This window comes from Artibeus jamaicensis, unplaced genomic scaffold, assembly GCF_021234435.1.
Source record: "Artibeus jamaicensis isolate MK-2021 breed Jamaican fruit bat unplaced genomic scaffold, CSHL_Jam_final scaffold_537, whole genome shotgun sequence".
Taxonomy (NCBI): Eukaryota; Metazoa; Chordata; class Mammalia; order Chiroptera; family Phyllostomidae; genus Artibeus; species Artibeus jamaicensis.
In genome coordinates this window covers 44,418,741-44,440,889 of record NW_026522047.1, presented here as the reverse complement: position 1 = coordinate 44,440,889, position 22,149 = coordinate 44,418,741, and the positions used below count along the sequence as shown (strand labels likewise).

Sequence of the window (22,149 nt, the reverse complement as noted above, 5' to 3'; positions counted from 1 at the left end):
ACCGGTCAGGTTGAAGAATTTGTTGTTAACAGACTTCTGAAAAGTTCAATTTTCTGTGTTCTGGCTGTGTTTTCTGTTGCTAATATTTAGTTGTCTCTAAACTTGGTTGTGTGAGAAGGCACGGCATATCCACCTATGCCTCCATCTTGGCGGAAGTCTATTTATTGATTTTAGAAAGAGAAGAAGGTGGGGTGTGGGGAGAGAGAGAGAAAAAACAGACGTGAGAGAGAAATGCTGATTGGTTGCCTCCTGAGAGCCCCTGAGTGTATGTGCACCTGTTTTGGTGTATAGGATGGTGCTCCAAGCAACTGAGCCACCTTACCAGGGCTGCTCATTATTTAAAAAATATTTTTAGAGAGAGGAGAAGGGAGGGAGAAAGAGGGGAAGAGGAGCCTCGATGAAAGAGAGAAACATCAATTGGTTGCCTCTCATATGTGCCCCACCGGGGCTCTTCTGAACCCGTGACCCAGGCAAGTGCCCTGACTAGGAATCAAACCAGCTGCCTCTCCCTTTATGGGACGACGCCCAACACACTGAGCCACACTGGTCATGGAGGACTGCTCATTTTTTAATAGGTTTTTTTTTTGTTTGTTTTGAGTTGTGTGAGTTCTTTATAAATTTTGTCACCCATGGACATACTTATTGATTTTAGAAAGAGAAGAGGGTGGGGTGTGGGGAGAGAGAGAGAGAAACAGACATGAGAGAGAAATGTTGATTGGTTGCCTCCTGAGAGCCCCTGAGTGTACGTGCACCTTTTTTGGTGTATTGAACATGTCGTTGTCAAATATCTTTTCCCGTTCGGTAGGTAGTCTTTTTCTTTTGTTGATGGTATCCTTTGCTGTGTAAAACCTTTTTAGTTTGATATAGTCCTATTTATTTATTTTTCTGTTTTCCTTGCCTGGGGTGATAAATCAGAAAAATATTGCTGAGAGCAGTGTCCAAGTTTTGGCAGTGGGTGTGTTTTGAACAGCGTACAAACTCCCCTGACCGCAGAGGACCCCTTCTCAGCGCGCCCGGTGAGATCGCCAGGGTTCCCAGGACTACGGCTTGGGAAACACAGCTGTGATTGATCCCAGAGCTGTCCGAGGGATGTAAACTAGCTGGAAGTTTCATCAGGAGGGGTCTGAAGGTGATGGCTCTGTTCAAGGGCCTGGAGTTCTCTGAGAGAGTCGTCGCCGTTTGGCCATTGCCTTGCCTGGGCTTCTCAGGAGCAGGGGCAGAGGTCTGGTGGGGACAACAGGGTGTGCCCAGGGTTTCTGTGTTGCCCTGGACTGGGGAAGCAAGAAAGAGCGGTCTAGGTTTGGTGTCAGTACAAGCAGGCTTCGTTCTTTTTCTAGAAACAGCCTGAGTGCCCATCAGTAGATGAGAAGATAAAAAAACTGTGGTACATTTACATGATGGAATACTGTGCAGCAGAAAGAAAGAAGGAACTCCTACTTTTTGCTGCAGCATGGTTGGAACTGGAGCCTATATTGCTAAGTGAAATAAGCCATCTGTGAAATACAAATATCATATGATCTCACTTATAAGAAGAATCTAATGAACAAAATAAATTAATGAGCAAAATAGTACCAGAGGCAAGAAACATGGAACAGACTGACAGTGGCCAGAGCGAAGGAGCGGGGGTGGATAATGGTGGGAAGAAGGGGAAGGGATTAGCCAAAGAGCATGAACGAATGACCCATGGACATGGACAACAGTGTGGGGACTGACTGTGAGAGCGGGGGTGGAATAGGTGGAGGAGGGCAAAAGGGGAAAAGCTGGGACAACTGTAATAGAACAACAATTTTTTTAAAAGGCCAATTTCTAATGGTTGTTATGGAGGCAATGTTGTGTGTATGGAGGCAACATGTGTGAGAGAATAAATTCCTGTCTTGTGGAAGGGCTCAAATCCCACAAGTCCTTGCCATGTTCTTTAACCCCTCAGTCTTGCCATCTGCAAAGTGGGGTTCCATGCATCGGGCACTCAGCACCTGGTCCGGCACATTCCAGGGGTCCAGCAAAGGGCATCTGTTTTTTCTCTGGGACCCCTGTCTCCTCCATTAGGTTCCTGCTTTCTAATCCCTGACCTTCCCACAGACCCTCTTTCAAAGCCCAGAGGAAGGTTGGCAACTGTATACTTCGGCCCAGGCCCCCGATGGGAAATGCATCTGCACTGCGGTGATCCCTGCCCAGAGCACCTGCTCCCGAGATGGCAGGAGTCGTGAGCTGCGGCAACTGATGGAGAAGGTGAGAGCCTTCCAGGTTCCTTGCGGAAGCCAGAGAACTGTCTCGGTCCCCAACTTGCCCCCTGGCCCCGTTCAGGTCAGCCAGAGCCACATCTAGCCATGTAGGTTATTCAGAGCTGGCAGATAACATGCCTCCCATCCAGGTGGATATTTTAGTTAACATCTGCTCCGTGATTCTTTGGAGGAGGAGCTGAGGGCTGTGTGGGGACCAGGAGGAAAGAGGCCCCCATGGCAGCATCTGTGCCTCCTGCGTGTGTGTGCTCTGGCCTGCCCACTGTGCACACCCCACTCAGCCCTGTGGTTCGCCAGACTCACCTGCTGAAAAGGTGCTTGGTGTCCCTTGGGGAGGGGGTCTCACCCTCTATCCCAAGAGGCTTGTATAAAAATTCCTCCCCCTCTGATTGTGGTCAGTAGAAAATGATCCCCATTCAATACATCCCTTTATAGTCTTACTGCCCTTTATAGACTGATTGCTGTCCCTTGCTGCTGCCCAGCTGACTGCCCATTAGACAATTCTAATGTTGGTTTTGAAAGGCACTGGCTGTCCCCCAGCATCACCCTATAAAGGGGGAAGCTGAGGCTTGGCAGAGGACAGGAGAGACCCTTTTCAGTGCGAGAGGCTCCCACCCGTTCACTCTGTAGGGTCCTGCCCTAACCTCAACACCAGAGCTGCTTTCCTCAGCAATCTGGGAGGCCCATGTACCGTCCCCTGATTGTTGACAATGGCTGTGGAATGTTCTGTGGTGACTAGGGTGGGTAGCAGGCTGCTGGGGTTTTGAGAGCTTCCAAGTGTCATGTGGAAAGCCTGTGTATTTCACCAAGCATCCAGTGCTGCCTTTGAGTTCACCTTAGCCAGTGGGGCTCACCTCGGCCTTGTGCAGCTCACTTTGCCCAGTTTGGGTTAAGAGAGGACAGGTCTAGGGAATTTCAGTTTACTCATTTAGCCAAAAAGTATTTATTAAGCATCTGCTTGGGACCAATGCTGGGCACTAGGAATTAGGCCCTTGAAGGAGGCAGATGAATAGGAACGTTCCAGATAAAAGTCACAGCTGGGAAGATAATAACCAGCTAACGTGGTCAGAGAAAGTCACTCTGAGGGGGTGGTGCTGGAGTCGAGACCTGAAGAATGAGAAGGAGAGGCTGTGGGAAGATGATGGTAACAGTGCTCCAGGCAGAGGGATCGTGAGTGCCAAGACCCTGAGGAGCGAAGGAACTTAGAATCTGTGAGAGTGAAGGGGGTCTGGTGGTTGGAGTGGATGAACGAGGAGAGGAGACAGGCAAGGTGGGGGGCAGAACCAGCCCACAGGGTCTTCAGGGCAAGGAGGTGATCCAGTCTTCCTTTGGCAAATCTCCCTCTGGCTGCTGTGTGGAGATCTGACTGTTGGGGGCTAGGGTGGGAGCACGAGGCCAGGGAGGAGAGGAGGGTGGTGAAAGGTGATGGTGGCCATTCCAGGAAGAGCCGATGGATGGGATGGGCATGCCTTTGGGAGACTGCTTGTAAGATCAGGGGAAGAAAAGGATGGTTGGGTGTTTGCCAGGTCTTGTCTGTGGCATCTGCAGGGATGGGGTGGGGGCAGGAGTCTGGCTTTCTCTAACCCTCCCAGTTCCTAGGTCCAGAATGTCTCCCAGTCCATGGAGGTTCTTGAGTTGCGGACGTACCGTGACCTCCAGTATGTGCGCAGCATGGAGACCCTCATGCGGAGCCTGGATGCACGCCTCCGGGCAGCTGATGGGTCCCTCTCGGCCAAGAGCTTCCAGGTGGGTCCTTCTGGGTTCAGGACAGGGGTCAAAGGAAGAATTGGGAATGATGCCCATTTTTCTGAGAATGGGATCACATCTGGGAAGACTGAGGGTTGGCTGGGGTCTAGGGTCCAGTATGGGCAAAATGTCAAACATAAGGGGTGAGGTTATGGGTCACATGTTTGGATCATGTCTGGGTCAAAGGTCAGGAGTAGGGATCAGCAACAGTTCCGTCTTGGTGGGCAGGAACTGAAGGACAGGATGACGGAGCTGTTGCCCCTGAGCTCAGTCCTGGAGCAGTATAAGGCAGACACGCGGACTATCGTGCGCCTGCGGGAAGAGGTGAGGAATCTGTCCGGCAGCCTTGCAGCCATCCAGGAAGAGATGGGTGCCTACGGGTATGAGGACCTACAGCAGCGGGTGATGGCTCTGGAGGCCCGGCTCCACGCCTGTGCCCAGAAATTGGGTATGCCTTGATCCTTGACCTTGACCCCTGACCTCCTTGCCCAACCCCAATATGCAGAAGCTAGACAGTTTTGATCTCCAACTTCTAAACTTTGAACCTTAACCTCCCTTCCCAAGGCCAAATATAGACCCCAAAGCTGGAAATGGCCCTGACCCTTGACTTTTACCCCTCACTCCCAACTTAATTCCATCTTAGAACCTGATCCCTGGATCCACTCTCACCCCTGGCCCCCACTCTTCCCAACCCCACTTCATCATTGCCCGGCCTCCCTTGGGCTCTTTCCACCCCCACTCCCTTATTCCCCCTGTTCCTGCCTCCCAGGCTGTGGGAAGCTGACCGGGGTCAGTAACCCCATCACCATTCGAGCCATGGGGTCCCGCTTTGGCTCCTGGATGACCGACACGATGGCCCCCAGTGCGGATAGCCGGGTGAGTGACTGTGCCCATTCCAGGGGTCAGAGCCTGGGAGGGACATAGCCTGTGGCTGTCTGTAGGTGCCTGATGACTTCACACTAATGATTCTCTTGTAGTCCGAAGTATCTTGGGATCTCCAGTGCCCTTGGACTTCCCCGTGCGTGCGTGTCTAGTGACTACCAAGCGATTCAGGGCCCTCCAGCCCTATGAATCCCCAAGTCTGTTGACCTCTGATGAATCTATAGAGACTAATGTTTACTAGTACTACTGACCAGCTTCCAATGAGCACTGACCTTTACGTAACTACCTAGTAATAATCAGTGCCTTCATAGGGCTAGGGACCACCCCTACTTCCTGCATCCAGCACCATTCACTGACTTCCAGTGGCCTCCATATTCACAACTGCCCATCACCTCTGACCCACAGGAACCATCCATCCATGAACTGCCTGGTGACTACACTAGTGACTGATATCCTTGCCATGTGCATTGGCCTCCCAGGGATTATGGTGATTCAACCGGGTGGCTAAGAGCTTGGGTTTGGGAATCAGACTTGGATTTGCGTATCAGTTTCACCAATTCTTAGTTGTCTAAGCTTCCTTAATGTCTTGGATACTCAATTTCCTCATCTTCAAAAGGGACATGATGATGTCAGCATTAAAGCTTTTAAGATGCATAGCCCAATAACCAGCTCTACTAAGGGCACTAGGGCTAGTGAACATGCTAATAAACAGGCTGATGAGTGAAGAAGATGCTGATTGCAGGCTTGGTCATCTCGTGGTCACAGGGGCTACCATGGGCAATGAATTCAAGTGACCTCTCATCATTGAATGGCTGTCCAATAGCCAATGGCCAGTGAATTCCTGGGTCCAGTGAGACCCCAGACACTGCAATTCTCCGATCCTTGGGGACCAAGCACCACCCATTTAGTGTGTTTTAGTGGCACTCCCTGATCAAACAGTCCTAGTCACTGGGACTATCACAGGTTATGAATGGTCACTGGTCATCCCATCACTGACTACTGACTAGTGACCATTGGCCCTAATGGCCATGGTCTATTCCTGAGTGGTTGCTGGAGACTTTGGGTCACTGGCAGTAGCCCCCCAGTGACCAGTGGCTCTCTCGTAGGTCTGGTACATGGATGGTTACTACAAGGGCCGGCGCGTCCTGGAGTTCCGCACTCTGGGAGACTTCATCAAAGGCCAGAACTTTATCCAGCATCTGTTGCCCCAGCCGTGGGCAGGCACAGGCCACGTGGTGTACAATGGCTCCCTGTTCTACAACAAGTACCAGAGCAACGTGGTGGTCAAATACCACTTCCGCTCCCGCTCTGTGCTGGTGCAGAGGAGCCTTCCAGGAGCTGGTTACAATAATACCTTCCCCTACTCTTGGGGCGGCTTCTCCGACATGGACTTCATGGTGGATGAGAGCGGGCTCTGGGCCGTGTACACCACCAACCAGAATGCAGGCAACATCGTGGTCAGCCGTCTGGACCCGCACACCCTGGAGGTCATGCGGTCCTGGGACACCGGCTACCCCAAGCGCAGCGCTGGGGAGGCCTTCATGATCTGTGGCGTGCTCTACGTGACCAACTCCCACCTGGCCGGAGCCAAGGTCTATTTTGCTTACTTCACCAACACGTCCAGCTACGAGTACACGGACGTGCCCTTCCACAACCAGTACTCCCACATCTCCATGCTGGATTACAACCCCCGGGAGCGGGCCCTCTACACCTGGAACAATGGCCACCAGGTGCTCTACAATGTCACCCTCTTCCATGTCATCAGCACTGCTGGGGAGCCCTAGGCGGCCTCCAAGGGTCCCTTTCTACTCTGCCTGTGTCCCTTCAAGTTAGTCTGTCTGTTGTGCCCCACCTCCTCCCCTGTCCCCTTTTCTCTGTCCCTGCCTTTGGCCCAGCTTTCCTTCCCTGCCTCTGTATTTCTCCTGGTGCATTTTCTCAGTGTTGTCTCTTCTCCTTTATTGATCTGATTTTGATACTCCAGTTGTCATTCTGCCTTTTTATTGATGTCACTGTCTCTTTGTTTTTATTGATCTGACTCTCCAGATCATTCCCGGCCCTGCGTGTCTCTTCCTCATCCCTCCCTCCTCTCCCTCTTTGCTTCCCTCCCATTCCCTTCTCCCTCTCTCCAAACCCTCCCTCTTGCCCTCCAAGGAGTTGAGTGCATGGATCTGTTTTTTTTTTCCATTTACACCTTTTTTTCCTGGGTTGCCGGAATAAACGGGACCTTTGACATTTGATGCTTCTGTTGCTCTGTGTGTCCGGAGGGGGCAGAGGAGACCTGGAGGGTAAGCCCAAGCCCGGAGACCCATCCCTGTTGGACCCTGGTCCGACAGGGCAAGCTTCGTGAACCAGGGCAGGCAAGCCCAGCCTGTGGGGCAGCCAGGGCGAGCCCTTTGGGGAAATAGGCTAAGTTGTTTCAATCAAGAACAATTTGTTTAAAAGCAGTTTGATCCAAACACTCGAGAATTCTATCACAACAATGAAGACAGGCCTTAAATGAGTATTCTTTGTTGTTCATTTTTTCACTCGTTGCTCACTCTGGTGCACTTCAGAGCCCTCTGGCAACTTTTTAAATGTTTTTTTTTTTAAATTTTTTAAAACAATTTGGCCGCTTTTAAGAATTTGGGTATGAGTTGGGAGGACACAGTTGAATTTTTTCTTTTTCTTCTCTTTTTGCTTTGTAATTTTAAAATCATTTTGAGTCACACCTGTTCTGCATCAATAATAAAAAGCTAGCAACAAGCCTGCAGGTGCAGTGTGCCATCCGTTGAACACACCCACACCCGGGTCCCATTTACCTGGAAGGGGCTTGGTCAGGCCTGGGCCCGCCATAGGGACCCCAGCTTTTGAAGGGGAAGGACAGCAAAGCTAGGAAGTATCAGAGACAGGAAGGGGTGTGGGAAGGATGGCTTCGGGTAGAGACTGAAACAAGCTGAGGCCAAATCCTCAGTAGCCTTTGGTGATAAGACTAAGGGGGTGGTGGCTGAGTGGGTCACAGAAGGGCGAGCAGATCAAGACATTTTTTAGCCAGACTGCTAGTAGTCTGGGTGAGACAGTGCAAGGACAGTGGGGAGAGTGACCTCTGGGGCCGCTGGTTGGGAACAAGGGTGGTACTGTCCACCACAACATATGGGTCCCACTGAACCCTGAGCAGAAACATTGTGCAGAGCCCCACTGGCCCAGACTCCACCCCACGGAGGCCACAGAGGCTGTGAAACCTGCTCCTCTGGAAGGACCCCCCCACCCCAGCTCTGATTAGTGATCTCCCTGATTAAATCATCTCCGGGAACATGGGGGCTGCCTTGTGAAGGAAACCAATGAATAATATGTGACTGCCTAATGCTCTCACTTAAAACCAATTTTCAAAGAAATCTTCAAGAAAAGCAATTAATTTCTATTTAAATTAACAAGTTGACATAGAAAAAGAATCGATTCCTGGGTAAACATGTTGAGAGGCACTTTGCTCTGTACCTTTTTAAAAAGAAAGGCACAGCGCTGGGACACTTAAAACATTTGCACACTAGCCCTCTATTTTTTGGAGGCAAATCTCCAAGCTGAGGGGGGGAGAAGGTAGGGCATTGTTCTCTGATGGCGAATTTCCCCCAAGTAGAGCTGCGGAGTTCAACAATCTTTGTCTAAAACACACACAGACTTGGAGACTCACACAAGGGTGTGGGTGTGTCACACCTGCACGCCAATCCGCAAATGGATGCCACAGGCACTTGGCATCATAACCATGCCCCCCCCAAGGCAGACCTAGTGCTGGCTCCTCACACTGGATGTCCTTTCTGGAAACACAGCCGACCCTTGAACAACATGGGTTTGAGCTGTACACACCCACTTATGTGCTGATTCTTTTTCAATATAGTAAATGTGTTTTCCTTATGATTTTTAACATAACATTTTTTCTCTCTAGCTTACTGTAAGAATTCAGTATGTAATATGTGTAACATACAAAGTGTTAATTGACTGTATTATCCATAAGGCTTCTGGTTAACAGTAGGCTATAAGTAGTTTTGGGGAAATCTTGAGTTACATGTGTGTTTTTGACCCTGTGAGGGCCGATGCCCCATCACCTGCACTGTTTGACTGTACACCCAACCACGCAAAGGCAGGAATACTTCCCCGCCCCCTCAGTGGGCCAGGATCACCCGCCAGCGTGTTTTATTTAGGCCACCCTCCGTGAGCTCCAACATCCCAGCTGCATGTGCACCTGGTCACGTTCGGAAATAACTGCAGCCCATCCGGTGGTGGTACTGGGCTACCTGGAGTTGAAGGGACCTGAACTGGCCCTGCCCTGCGCAGAGGGCCTTCCCTGGCCCTCTTCCCTAGCCTAGGCACAAGAAACCTGGGCTGGTGCCTAGGGAAGAGGGGGCGGAGTCTGGCTGGGAGGGAAGACTACACTGTTGCTGCCATCCTGAAGGCCTGGGATTTATGGCCCGCTTCCAGGGAGTAGGGGGTGGGGGAATGTGGAGGTGAGGAAAGGCACAGCTACTGAACCATGAATCAGCCCCGACATTGAGTGGGCTCTGGGGGCATGTTTATCTCAGAGCGATGTTTTGTTTGTGTTTTGGCTGTCGCACAGCTAGACAAAGGAAGGGGTGGGGGTCCACAGAGGCAGGGAATCAAACCCAGGTGGGGGTTGGACACTCCCATGGTTGCACTGGACACAACCAGTTACATGGCCGCATGCACACGAGTGAGAGTGAGCGAAAGTGAGAAAGACAGAGACACACGGATGCCCAAAGTGACAGGGATACCACAAAGACCATTTCCCCGCCAGCCAGAACAGGAAAATACACACCCTTTTCTCTGGCAGCCTCTTAGCCATCTGGGAGCCTGGGGACACCTCTGTCTTTGGTGTTGAAAGTGAGGCACAGGCAGCCCCTCCACCTTGAAGCAGAACTCCACAAACTGCTGCCCAGCACCCTCCACCCCACCCAGTACCATTTCTGATCCTTCCCAGAGGCACTATTGGGCCAGGAGGGGTGCCACTGCTCCCCCAACCCCACAGAGCTGTTGGTGCAAACAGTGGGGCTGCTCATTGCCTGCCCCATGGTCCCCACAGGCAGTGGAAGATTCTGCCAGGAGGTGCAGCCTCCGAGCGGGTTGCCTTGGCTGCCAGAGCTGAAAGTCATTAAACCTTCCTAATGACAAATGCTCCAGCAGGCAGCAGGCAGTGACTGCTCCAGAAACCTGCCAGATTGGAGTCCACCCAGGTGACTGTTTGAGACTCAGGCCATTATATTGCAGATTTGGCCCTGGGGGCTTCCTTTGGGGTCAAGCCAGCGAGGCTTTAATTTGCTCAGGTTCCCATGAAGAAGGGGTGGCCTGAGTGGGCACAACCACCTAACAGACCCATAAATCACCAGAATGAACTCGGAGCTCCAGCTGAGGTGCTGGCACAGGGCAACTGAGTGCAAGGTGGACAGCAGGCGGGCCACGCCCACCATGCCCCACCTCCCATCTGCCACAGGATTTCCCCTCTGCTCTAGGACAGCCCCTCCCCCCGTGTTCCAGCACAGGCCCTCCCCAGCATCTGCAAAGACAGCAGGACCCAGGCACCACCTGCCGGAAGAGCTTGTGGTATGGAAGGCAGGCATCAGGGTGCGAGGCATCCTTTCTTCTAACTGGGTGGCCCATGTGTGGGGGGGTGAGGGGCCTGCAGAAAGCACCCACAGCAGGGGGGCTCAGATCTGGCTCTCCAAGGATCCCCCACAGATCGCCGGCTTCACCTGACCTGCTGAATCCAGAGCTGTGTGGTCAAGGCAGGGTCCTTGCATTCTAGCACACCCAGGCTTGAGGATGGCTGGCGCTGAGTGGCACCCTGCTTCCCTGGAGTCTGGGTGCTGGGATGAATTCCTGGAGGGCATCCTCAGGTCTGGGACGTGGTGAGGCTTCTGAGGGAGCAAGTGCAGCTGGACACTTGGACACTAGAAGTGGCAGGAGAGGCCTATGCCCCCAATCACCTCAGCAGGAAGGAAATGACACACAGGACGGCAGAGCAGGGGTTCCAGGTTTAATGGAGGGTGCGGAGGGTGCTGCACTGCTGCTCAGTGGACCCGGGGCAGTGGCAGCTGGAGCCCCAGGCAGAGCATTTGCTTTTTGCAATTTAATAGAGGAACATGGCATAGCCAGAAACCAAGTAAGGCCCTCCTACCCCTGTCCGGGACCTGGGGGTACAAGGGACAGCTCAGCAGACAGGGCCTTCCCTTTGGGACTGGTCGCCCTCACCCCCTGGGTCTGGGAGCTCCGGGAGCCTCCCCATACTGCTGTCCGTTAGAACTCAGTTCCTAAAGAGGAGGGAATCTGGCAGGGGTAGCCCCAAATGGTGCAGAGCCCCTCTCCTTGCCATTTTGGGAATAATAAATACTGTGTGATATCAGCAGGGAGGGGCGCCCATGCTTGGCTGGTGGCAGTAAGCAGGGTCTGCGGGCCCAGCCACCCCGCCCCGTCCCACCCTACAGGCCAGGCCTGGGACACCTGCTCCCTCACTCCGTGCGCAGGATGATGTGGATGCCGGAATCTGTGAACACGGGCCCGCTCATCTCCCCCGTCCGGAGTGCAAAGGAGGCATCTTCAAATGGCTTTTGCATCTGACCTGGGGAAGCGTTAAGGGATGATGTGCAGGGGGGGGGGGGGGGGCGGTCAAGACCTGGCAGAAACTAGGACCAGGCAGGGCAGCCAGATGGGGCTCCCACCTGCACCCTGCCTTGCACTCATCTGTCACTAGGTTTATGGCCCTGTTACAGTGCTGAGCAGCCCAGCTGGAGGTGGCAGGGCCATTAAAGAGGCCCTGGGAAGCCTGAGGACAGCATGAGGGATGTCAGGCAGAGCTGCTGGCGCTGCTGGGTGCTTAGAGATGCATTTTAGTGATGAATTTGTCTCCCTGGGCTGAGTTCCCAGCCCCTGCCACTTCATGTCTCGCCTGCCTCCTGGGGTGGGTAGCAGCTCCTTGTTGGTTACCCCACACCCCTCACCCCCCCTAGGTATCTTAGGGATGGAAAGGAGAACAAAGAGAAGGGGTGGAAATCTGGTCCCCTCTGCTCTTCCCTTCCCGTCCCAGACATATAGGCCTAAACTCAGGGCCGCTGATCTGACCAACCCATCCTCTTCTCACCTCTGGTTCCCCACCAGTAAGGGCTGGGCGGAGGATTCTGGGAGACTACCCGGGGGCTCTCAGAGAACCCTGCCTTATACCTCCAACAGGGGGAGAGGCAAGTGGCAGCTTGGTGGGTCTGTGATGGGGAAAAATGTGCAAAGAAACACACAGAGTGACTCCCCAACCCGGAATGAAATGACATGGGGAGAAGGCTCCAACAGTCACCCCTGTCCCCCACCAGCAAGGCAGCCTCTGAAGCCTGAGGGAGGGACTGTTCTGCCACCTGGTGGACCCTGAAGGCCTGTGCGGCAGGGACCATGCCATCCATCCTCCACAGGCCCGGTGGTGCCCATTATTTGCGCACCTCTGCTGAAGGCACCCAGGTCTCCCCTGGCCTTGGCTGAGCTGCAGTCACTGAACTGTGAAGCCAGAGATTCAAAGTCCTCTTCTCCCGACTTGATCTTCTGGATGTAGCCTGTGGACACACATGACATGAGGCACACAGGAGACCTCCAAGTCAGCAGCAGCACGGACAGGGCAGAGGGCTCCAGGTGGACGGTGGCACATCACTTAGGATGGAACCGTGCAACCTTCGCTCTACTGTGCGCATGTGTACACACACACACACACGCGCGCGCACACTCATGGGTGAATATTCGCCACCCCCACATGCTAACACATCCACAAATGCCTTCTCCCTGCACACCTGTGTAGTCATGCCTGGAGTCCCAGGTGTCCCTGCAGTGGTGCCTTCCATATACATGTGCACTGAGGCCCTGCAGTAACCTCAACAGCCATGAGAGTCTCACACCCCACTCTTAACTCCCATTCCCCCCATCACTCCACCCAAATATAACATGAAGCTAGCATGGTCCCCTCCCGCCTCCCACACATACTCTGAGAAAAGCTAACTCCAGGCCCCACAGGGGAGGACAGCAGGAAATCAGGCAGAGGAAAAGGGATGCTGAAGACTGGGGCTCTCCAGGACAGTGGTGGGGAACTTTTCTAGAATCCTCTAGAAAGGCAGGAGGCCAGAGTGTGAGCCCACCTTTCCCAGGGGAGCCAGCAGAGTCCTCAGCCCCTGGGCCTTAGCTGTCCTGGTCAAAAGCTGGAGGAATGCCTGGGTGGCCCACTGGGGCATTGTGAAGAGACCCCGTGACAGGACACGTGTCATTCCCATGGACTATGGCCCTACAGGCAGCTGACAAGGCTATTTTCCCAGCTGCCCTAACAGGGTGTGTTGGCAGAGCACCATATTCGCTGTGTGGCCCAAACTGTCCCCACTGGGTACCAATTTCCTCTGGATGGAGAGGGAGGCTGGGGGGAGGGAAAAGGGCCCCAGTAGAGGGTGCCGGGGGAAGCAACGAGCATCACTGTGACTCTCCTTTGGGTTTAGGGCACAGGGGACCCTGTGTATGCAGGTAGAAAGAAGCCACAACCTACTCTTCTGAGTCCAGGCAGGAGGCTTTGGCACCAGAACCCATCCCTCTCCCCCTGAAATGCCTCCGTCCTGCTCTGGCCAGCTGCCCTGGCACGTGAATGAGTGCCCCTGCAGGCCTCCTCCCTGTGCCCGCAGGCGCAGCAACAGGGCAGGCTCCCACGACATCTGGCCCCAGACCTCCACTCCAGCTGGGCCTTGTGGCCTTCATGAACACCCCTCTCCCAGGGCCACGTGCACACCTGGCTCAGCAATGGGACACCAGCACACATCTGATAGGAGGGTCACCCTCCCAGGGTTTCTGTACACCCCTGTGATGCTCTGACTGCTGCTCCTGTCTGATAAAAACATGGCTGTGACACACCTGTCTGGTACCTGTCTGAGCTGCACAGGAACACTGCGGATTCATCTGCCTGGTACTGTGAGGCTCAGACACCCAACCAGGGTCACTTGCCTGATGCTGGGCTGCAAACCTCACCAGGCCTACTAGCCTCAGTTTCCTGTTTGACCTCAAAGTCACTGTCACCCACCTGCCAGGGCCCAGTTAAAATGGCATGACTATGACTACGTTGCCATTACCCATTCACTGCACATCACAGCAGCCACTGCAGTGTCCTGGTATCTAATCTACTTGGTACTCCCACAAATATCCTTGTCACCTGTGTTCCCCATGTCCCTGTCACAGGGGTCTGTTCTTGGCCACAGGATGTAAGGGAATCTTTAGATCTGCGTCCCCGCAGTTCAGTCTTACACACGCACCCCCCTGACCTGACCTGCTTCTCTCACCCGTCGACCTGCCACCTTGGCGCCCATAACACCACCCTTAGGTATCTTTTCCCGCCTGAAGCTCGTCTGCTCTCTTCTGGTCTCACCCAGGAGGCTTCCTTAAGACCTGGCTGCGTGAGGTGCCTCCCTGGGTGTGAACTGAACACCACCCTGTTTGTGCATCTGTGACCTGCCTCACACTGGGAGGACAGGGGCTGGGTGGGCCTTGCTCACTGCTGGGTCCCCAGTAGCCGGCGCTGTACACAGAACAGGTGTCCACTAATGTTGAAGGAATTAATGAATAAATGAGACAGAAACAGGCCATGGGAAGGAGAGAGCTTCCACCACTGGGCTCTGTAGGCAGAAGTGCTGAAATCTCATGCTTTTTCTGTGAGCTTCAGGCCCAAATGCTAAAGAGGCAGCAAGAAAGGAAGTACAAACCGGAGCCCCCTGGCTTTTCCCCAGCAATGTCCTGGCCTCCCCTCACTGTGTCAGTGTCACCAAAACAGAGCTCCAGCCAGGGCACTGAGAGCTAAGCAGACCATGGGGGCCTCTCAGGGAGCTCCCAGTCTGGGGCAGGCACCTTCCCCCAACTTCGGGGAGTCCAGGAGCCCCTCAAACAGGAGGCACAACAGAACAGCATCTCCTCCTGCCGGCAGATCACAACATATTCCGGAGGCTGAGGAGGGTGGACTCTGCACCTTAACTGCTGTGTTCAGATCCCAGCTTTGCTACTCCTGAGCTGTGACCCTGGTGGGTGACTTTTCTGTTTGAAGCCTTACTTACCTGACCTGTAAAATGGGCAATTAGCAGCTTGGAGAGCTACTGTTAGGAGTAAAGAAGTTACTGCTGGAGCAGGACCTGGATCAGAGCAAGCCCTTAACAGCTGTCAGTCCCCATAATACAGACCGAATTGTGTGCCCCTAGTTCATGTTGAAGCCCTAACCTCTCAATGTGACTGTATGTAGAGATGGGCCTTTACAAAGGTAATTAAGGTCAAATGAGGTCATGAGGATAAGGCCTTGATCCAATAATTAGTGTTCTCATAAGAGACACCAACAAGCTCTAGCTTTCTCCCCCCACGGGGGCACACACGAAGGTGGTGTGGTCACACATCAGTAGGCAGCGGTCAATGAGCCCGAAGAAAGCCCTAACCAGAAACAGTCAGAGCCTTGATCTCGAATTTCCAGCCTCTGGAACTGTGAGAAATAAATCCCTGTTGCCTAAGCCCTCCAGGCTCTGGTATTCTGTTATGGCAGCCCAAGCCAACACAGCAAAATTACCTAAGGGGAAGTGACAAACAAATGGGGTAGTCTCTGACCTTAAAAAGGTCTGGAGACAAACAAGGGAAGAAACCTTGACAGGAAAAAGGTGACAGGCTGAGTCCTGTCATCCCAGAAGATCCAAAATCCAGCAGGAAGGACCCAGAGAGACCATAAACCCAGCAGGCCAGAAGGAGTCACTGACCAAGGGTGGGGGACTTGACCAAAGGCATGCACCGACCCTCCATCCTGGGTGTGGGTGTACTGGGGGGGGAGGGACTGTTGTTCACACTGGGGCCTCCCTGAAGCCCTAAGCCCTGGGAATATAGGGGCAAAGGGATAAAGAGCAGGTGGGGAGGGCTCCTCTATGGCCTGGCCTCCTCAGACAAGGACACCGGCAACTCCAGGCAGCCAGTTCTTGGATCTCTGATAGCCCCTGGCCACGGTCCAGCAGCTGCAGGGGAGCCGATGCTGAGAAAAGGTGCATCAGCAGAAAACTTGGATGTGCTGGTTCTCACTGCAGGCAGCCTGACTCCCTGGGGCAAGAGGGAGCACTGGGTCTAAATGGATACCAATGGGACTCCAGACCAGGTTGCCAGCTACAGATCATGCTGCCCCAATCCTCATCTCCTGATCACTTGGAACAAGCCATGACAAGGGGAACATTCACTTTCAGGGGAGAAAACAGGAGGCCCAAATGCCCCAAGCTTGCTGACACGGCACCACAGCCTGCATCTTGCTGTTCCCTCCTAACAAGGCTGAAGGAGGCCTGGCCCAGCCCCATCTCAGTGTCTTGGGACGCTGAGGCCAAGAGGGAGATCAAGGTCTCCCTGAGTGTGCTCAAGGTCATCAGAGGGTCTGCATGCTGAACCCACTGGATTCCTGCATTCTTGCCCAGAGCTCTTTCCATCAGCCTTGGGGAAGCAGCAGGGGCTGCCTGTGAACAAAGGCCTTACTTGACCTTGGCCCCCCCACCACACATGCCTAAATGACTGAGGTCAAGGCTCCAACATGTAGAAAGTGAGTGCCCGACAGAGCCCACTGCTCTACTCAGCACTCCGTGGGTTTTCATGGCCATCTTGTCCCGGTTTTACAGAAAGGAAACTGAGGCTCTGACGATGAAGACATTTGCTTAAGGCCACACAGCTGGCACCAGCGTCCATCTCTGCGTGACTCTAGGGCGGGCCACACTGGTTCCAGCCTTACCCCATCCCTTCTGGATTCTGCCTCCTAAATCTTTCTGGAATCTGTTTCACTCCTCCCACCTACCTCCAAGTTCAAGTCACATCATCTCTAGCTCTAATTCCTCCCAGCTTCTACCAGGCCCCCCATCACAGGCAGGCATGCCCTATCTTCTCTAACCCTAGTCTTCATCCACTTAAAGTTAGGCCCTAGGGCCCTGCTGCTTACTGGGAGCACCCCTTACCCCAGGTAACCCTCCCCAAGATCCAAGCTGACTTCAGCCTCTCAGGCCCCCACCACAGTGTCGGCCCCACCACTCACTCACCTGTCCATCCTAGAGATGGGCGGAGGCATCCTCACTGCTGCTCCCAGGCAGTCCCCACAGCCCGTTTTCCTTCCAAGACACGATGAGATCTCACTGTGCCTGCCTGCCTTAGCCTCCTGCCATCTCTTGCCAGGACTGTCCCAAGAGTTTCTGCCTTTGGTCTGGCTGATCTGCTGAACCCAAGACCTCTTCGAGTTGCCTCCCCGAGTTCTTTTCCTCTGGCTTCGCAGACTGAGCCCCTCCCCAGACTGCACCTCTTCCCGAGTCCCCTCTACTAGTAGTGGTGCCTCTTGCCACTCAATCTCAAATGCCTGTTACCTCTTGCTCAATCTCAAGTGTTCCAGAAGCCTTGGAATGGGGACCATTTGAGCTGGAGGACCCAAGACGTCATCTCGAGATTCTCTCTGAGCTTTCCCCACCTACTTTCTCCTTTTCCCCTGGGGCAAACAACCCCCATCCCCGCTTTTCCTCTTCTCCAACACTGATAGTCAGTCCCTGTCAGCCTGGGCTCTGGACCCTCCAGCTTCCCTGGCCCTTCGGCCTCTGAAACCACACCACTGCAGGGCCCCTCTCTGGGTTACACTTGGCCATGTGTTTTCTGCTATCACCACGAGAGACCCCAATTATTTGCCTCACTCTAGGCACTCCTCTGCCTGGCTGGGACCTGCCCCTGAAGGACTTGGTCCCTTTTCAGTCCCCTGCACAGCCTGGCCCCAGGCCTTTATTTGTCACTGCCTCTGCCAATAGTCCTTCTCACCTCCTCCTGGTTCATGTAATAGTGAGTGCTAACATGGGCCAGGCTGTGTTGGGCAGTGGAAATACAGCGGGGAGACAGATCCAGTGTCTGCCCTCACAAAGCTCAGGAGGCAAGATTTTTAATCTGCCTTTAAGATTTTGTGCCCCTCCCTCAAAAAAATTATTTTTCAAAATGATGCCGCCCTGGCTGGTGTGGCTCAGTGGAATGAGCTCGGGCCTCTGAACCAAACAACCGCAGTTCGATTCCCAGTCAGGGCACATGCCTGGGTTGCGGGCCAGTTCCCAGCAGGGGACACACGAGAGGCAACCATACACTGATATTTCTCTTCCTCTCTCCTTCCCTTCCCCTCTAAAGATAAATAAATAAAATCTTTAAAAAAAAATGATGCCAACAAGCTAAAAGAAAACAGCGTCAGCTGGGTTTCAACCTAATGTGCATCACAAAACAAAGATGTACTTGCTCAAAAAAGAAAAAGATTCTGTGTAAGAATTCAGATCCTCTCTACAATGCTAGGAGGTATGAGGCTGCAGGTGCCATTAATCACGCCAGACACCACATGGGTGCGTGTGTGCAAGTGTAAGAAATATCCTACAGGCCAGGTACTGGACCACGTGATATGACGGTTAAACAACAGCCAATACTGAGTGGGTACTCTTTGCCAGGCCTGTGCTAATAACAAGCATAATCGCCGTTAGTAATTTTACTAGCTGCCAGGTGCTATTACTCATGCTTTACTGTATTAGGTTGGAGTCCCCAGGACTTCCCTATGGGTGAATCCTGTTAACATCATATTAACTTTAGAGGTGTAAGAGATTGAGGCTTGGAGATGTTAAGTCATTTGCTTAAGGTCACATGGCCAGGACCTGGCAGTCAGATGGGAATTCAGGCTGTCTGGACATGGGTGAGGGACCAGTTATGTGGGGTAGCAATGGCCAGGGAGAGGTCTGGGGTCTCTCGTGGGAGAGGCTCAGTGGATGATGAAATTGCATGGAGGTGCAGACCAGCACTGTCCAGCAGAACGTCTTGCAGGGACGTAAATATTTTATATCTATGCTGTCCAAGATGGCAGCCACTAGCCACATGTGGCTACTGAACACTTTAAGTGCAGCCAGCACTACTAAAGAAACAATCCTTATGCCCTGGCTAGTGTGGCTCAGTGGACTGAGTGCCAGCCTGTGAACCAAAGGGTCATTTGTTTGATTCCCAGTCAGGGCACATGTCTGGGTTGTGGGCCAGGTTCCTAGTATGAGAGGCAACCACACACTGATGTTTCTCTCCCTCTTTCTCCTTCCCTTCCCCTCTGTAAAAAGAAATAAAATCTTAAAAAAGAAGTAATCTTTCATACTACTTAATTTTAATTAATTTAAATGGACATAGCCACATGTAGGTAGTAGCAGCCACACTGGACAGCTCTAGATCAGGGTTCTCCCAACAACAGCCCACAGGCCAAAGCCTGCTATTTTTGTAGAGAATTTTACTGGCATTACAGCCTCGCCCATTTGTTTACATTTTGTTTGTGGCTGCTATCACAGACAAAATGCCTACAGAGCTTATAAAGACTGTACAGCCAGCAAAATCTAAACTATTTACCATTGGGCCTTGTAAGAAAAATTCTGCCAGCCACTGCTCTAGCAAGGAACAGTCTCCTCTTCCTGGGCAGAATAAACTTACAAACTGCTGGCCAGCCGTGTACTGCTGCTACCTTTCTGGCCTCTTGTATGGGCCCTGTATGCACTGCAGAACCTGCTTGATGATATCATCAACAACCGTTCCCACTGACTGAGGGTGCACTGTGCACCACGCACTGTCTTATCCCGCTGGGTTTTCACAACAAGCCCCAGAGGCAGGTATATGACAATGTCCGTTTTATAGAGGTGAAAAGTGAGTCTCAGGGAGGTGACTCGGGTCCCCTGTGGTCATAGAGCTTATAGGGGCATAGCTACTACCTGGACCCAGGTCTGCCAGCCCCCAAGGCTGGGTCCTCCCACTCCTACAGATGGAAAGAAAAAGAGGTGTCTGTGTGGGCCAGGCTCATGTCATATAAAGGCACTTCCACGTTGGTCAATGCCACACCTGACAGCTGAGCAAGCTGGGGTGGAGGGTCTGGTGTGATTTCTGCAAGGTTTGCTCTGGCCTCCTGGGGGAGAGAAGCCCCCCTCCCCCCAGACCGTGTGTCCAGCCCTGCTCACTATTGATCAGCTCCAGGGCCTCCTCCTTGGTCCGAGTGATCTTCTCTTGCCTCCAAGACGAAGGCCGCCGTGACTGGCTGTGCTTGACCAGCAGGTGTGAGCAGCGGACCCTGGTGGGTTCGCCCTGTCCATTTTTGCCACCGCCACTGCTGTTGCCACTTGGCCGTTCCCACTGGCTGGCATTAGTGATGTGATTGAAGTAGTACACCCGGCCTGGAAGAAGAGGAGGTGGGAAACTCAGCTGGGCCTGCTTATAGGACACCACCCTGAAGTCAGAAGGAATTGGCCTATGAATTGCCATCATTCAGCAAATCCACTGTGTGCTCACCATGTGCCACAGGCCCTTAGGAAGCTACCATTCTAGGTGGGGGCAGATCGGCACCAGTCAAACAAATAAGACATGGTAACTTCAGTCATTGATAAGTCTGAATAACCCAGGGTAACAAGAGAAGCAGCCAGGATGGGAGAGACAAAGTGGTTCAAAGCATGCACTCAGCAGCCAGACCACCTACGCAAATCTGGCTCTGTCCCTCACTCACTGCATGACCTACCTTTCCCAGGCCTCCGTTTTCCCACCTATAAAATGGAGACAACAACAGTACCTGCCTGTAGGGTTGTTGTAAGAACTAAATAAGTTCATATTTCTAAAGTGCTTAGTATAGCTCCTCACACATATTAAGAGTGTGATAGCTATTACTATTGCTATTTTATAGACAAGAAAACTAGGTAATGTTTTCTGAGTACGTACTGTGCCCCAAGCACATTATGTCGAGAGGCAGGAACTGTACCCAGATGTCACAGACCAAAGCTTTGCTCTCTCCCCTACAGTGCACAAAATGGGCCTCGCACTACTGGGGGCCAGATGTTACCCAGGGACTGAGGAGCATGGAGTGAACACCGCACACAACTTGAAGCAGGAGGGACCCAGTAGAAAAGGGGTGTCATCCCAGGGCCCTAGAGCCTGGGTTATATGGAAGACTTGTGGCCAGCATTTGTAAAGGGCTGGGTGCCACCCCTGAGGATTGTCAGGGTCCGGCCAAGCAGAAATGGCAGGACTGGGGGCCCAGAGTTGAGCAGAGAACCAGGTTTATGCCACAGGTCACAGCCACAGGCAGGGATGGAGTAAGGTGAGCGAGAGCTGAGCCACTGATGGTCTCTAAAACCTCAACAATGGATTGTCTCCCTGAAAAGTGGTGGTGAAGTTATGAGGTAAGGCCATCAAACTTCCGGAGTTAATGTGGAGCATGGATGAGGATGTACGAAAAATGCTCACCAGAATGCCTGGCGTTCAATAAGCCAGAGTTATTACTTCAACTATGATTACTGTGGGCAATGGAGTGAGATGCAGGGACTGCTCCTCCCCAGCTTGCAGTGACAAGGGCATGGGGCTCTGGAGTCCAACTGACTGGGTTCTAACCCAGCCCTAAGCCCCCCACCCCCTCAGATGAATGACTTTAAGCAAGTTCCTTACATTTTTATGGCCTCTGTTTTTTCACCTGCAAAATGGAAACCGACTTCCCAAAGTTGGCCATTCAGAGAGAAGAAACTTAAAACGTTTGGCATAATGATTGGTGCTGATAAAAGTGCCCTGTTGTCGACATAATTACTGTAGATGAGTCTTAAACCGGACCAAAGAATGGGAGCCCTCGTCAGGCAGAATATAACCATAGGCTCAGGATTAGGTGTAGGTGGCAGGCGCGGTGGCAGGGTTAGGTTGTGCATCCGAGGCCTGGCAACACCTTGGAGCCACGCCCTGAGCATGAGCTTGAGGTATCTTCTCCCAGGGGTCACCCCCCCGGGCCCAAAGAGGTGCAGAGACGTTCCCCAGCGACACCAGGTGCATTAGGCCGAAAGACGTCAGCCAGATTCGCAGGGCCAGGGCCAGGGCCATAGCCCGGAGAGATGCCAGGGGATCACCGCCCCCCCCCCGCCCCCAGCAGCGCCGCAGCGCGCTGGGTCCCCTGACCCCGTCCCTGCCTCAGTTTTCTCCGGCTTCCCAGGTCCAGAGGCTCGAGCCTCCACAGGACGGGCCGGAGCCGTTACCCCAGACGACGCGGAGGAGCCAAGACCCCACGGGAATCGGGAGGCTGCACCGTGCCCGAGGGGCAAGCTCGAGTCTTGCTTCAGCAGGCCCACGCGGCCCCGCCCCAGCCCCGACCCCCGCGGCACCTGAGCTGCGGCTCATGCGCTTCTCCCAGCCCAGCGGCAGCTTCTCCTCATCCGCCATCTTCCCTCCTGCTGCAGCGCCTGCTCCGCCTCCG

The 22,149-nt window shown here is 53.3% G+C and overlaps 2 protein-coding genes across 3 annotated transcripts in view; one reads left to right on the top strand and one right to left on the bottom strand.

The window, feature by feature from the left end:
- OLFM2 (olfactomedin 2) overlaps positions 1 to 7,444 on the top strand; it is a 70,111-nt gene extending 62,667 nt beyond the window's left edge. For both annotated transcript variants that reach the window (XM_037127327.2, XM_037127328.2), the window contains exons 2-6: positions 2,080 to 2,229; positions 3,840 to 3,986; positions 4,215 to 4,434; positions 4,756 to 4,862; positions 5,975 to 7,444. In XM_037127327.2, the coding sequence (XP_036983222.2) occupies positions 2,080 to 2,229; positions 3,840 to 3,986; positions 4,215 to 4,434; positions 4,756 to 4,862; positions 5,975 to 6,652 (1,302 nt within the window). In that variant the 3' untranslated portion in view covers positions 6,653 to 7,444. The remainder of the gene's footprint in view (positions 1 to 2,079; positions 2,230 to 3,839; positions 3,987 to 4,214; positions 4,435 to 4,755; positions 4,863 to 5,974) is intronic.
- A 3,430-nt stretch (positions 7,445 to 10,874) lies between these two features.
- On the bottom strand, positions 10,875 to 22,149 carry PIN1 (peptidylprolyl cis/trans isomerase, NIMA-interacting 1). The gene is made up of 4 exons (XM_037127322.2): positions 22,058 to 22,149; positions 19,889 to 20,101; positions 12,335 to 12,445; positions 10,875 to 11,469 (listed from the first exon to the last, which is right to left on the bottom strand). The coding sequence occupies exons 1-4, from the start codon at positions 22,113 to 22,115 to the stop codon at positions 11,360 to 11,362; spliced, it is 492 nt and encodes a 163-aa protein (XP_036983217.2). The 5' UTR covers positions 22,116 to 22,149; the 3' UTR covers positions 10,875 to 11,359.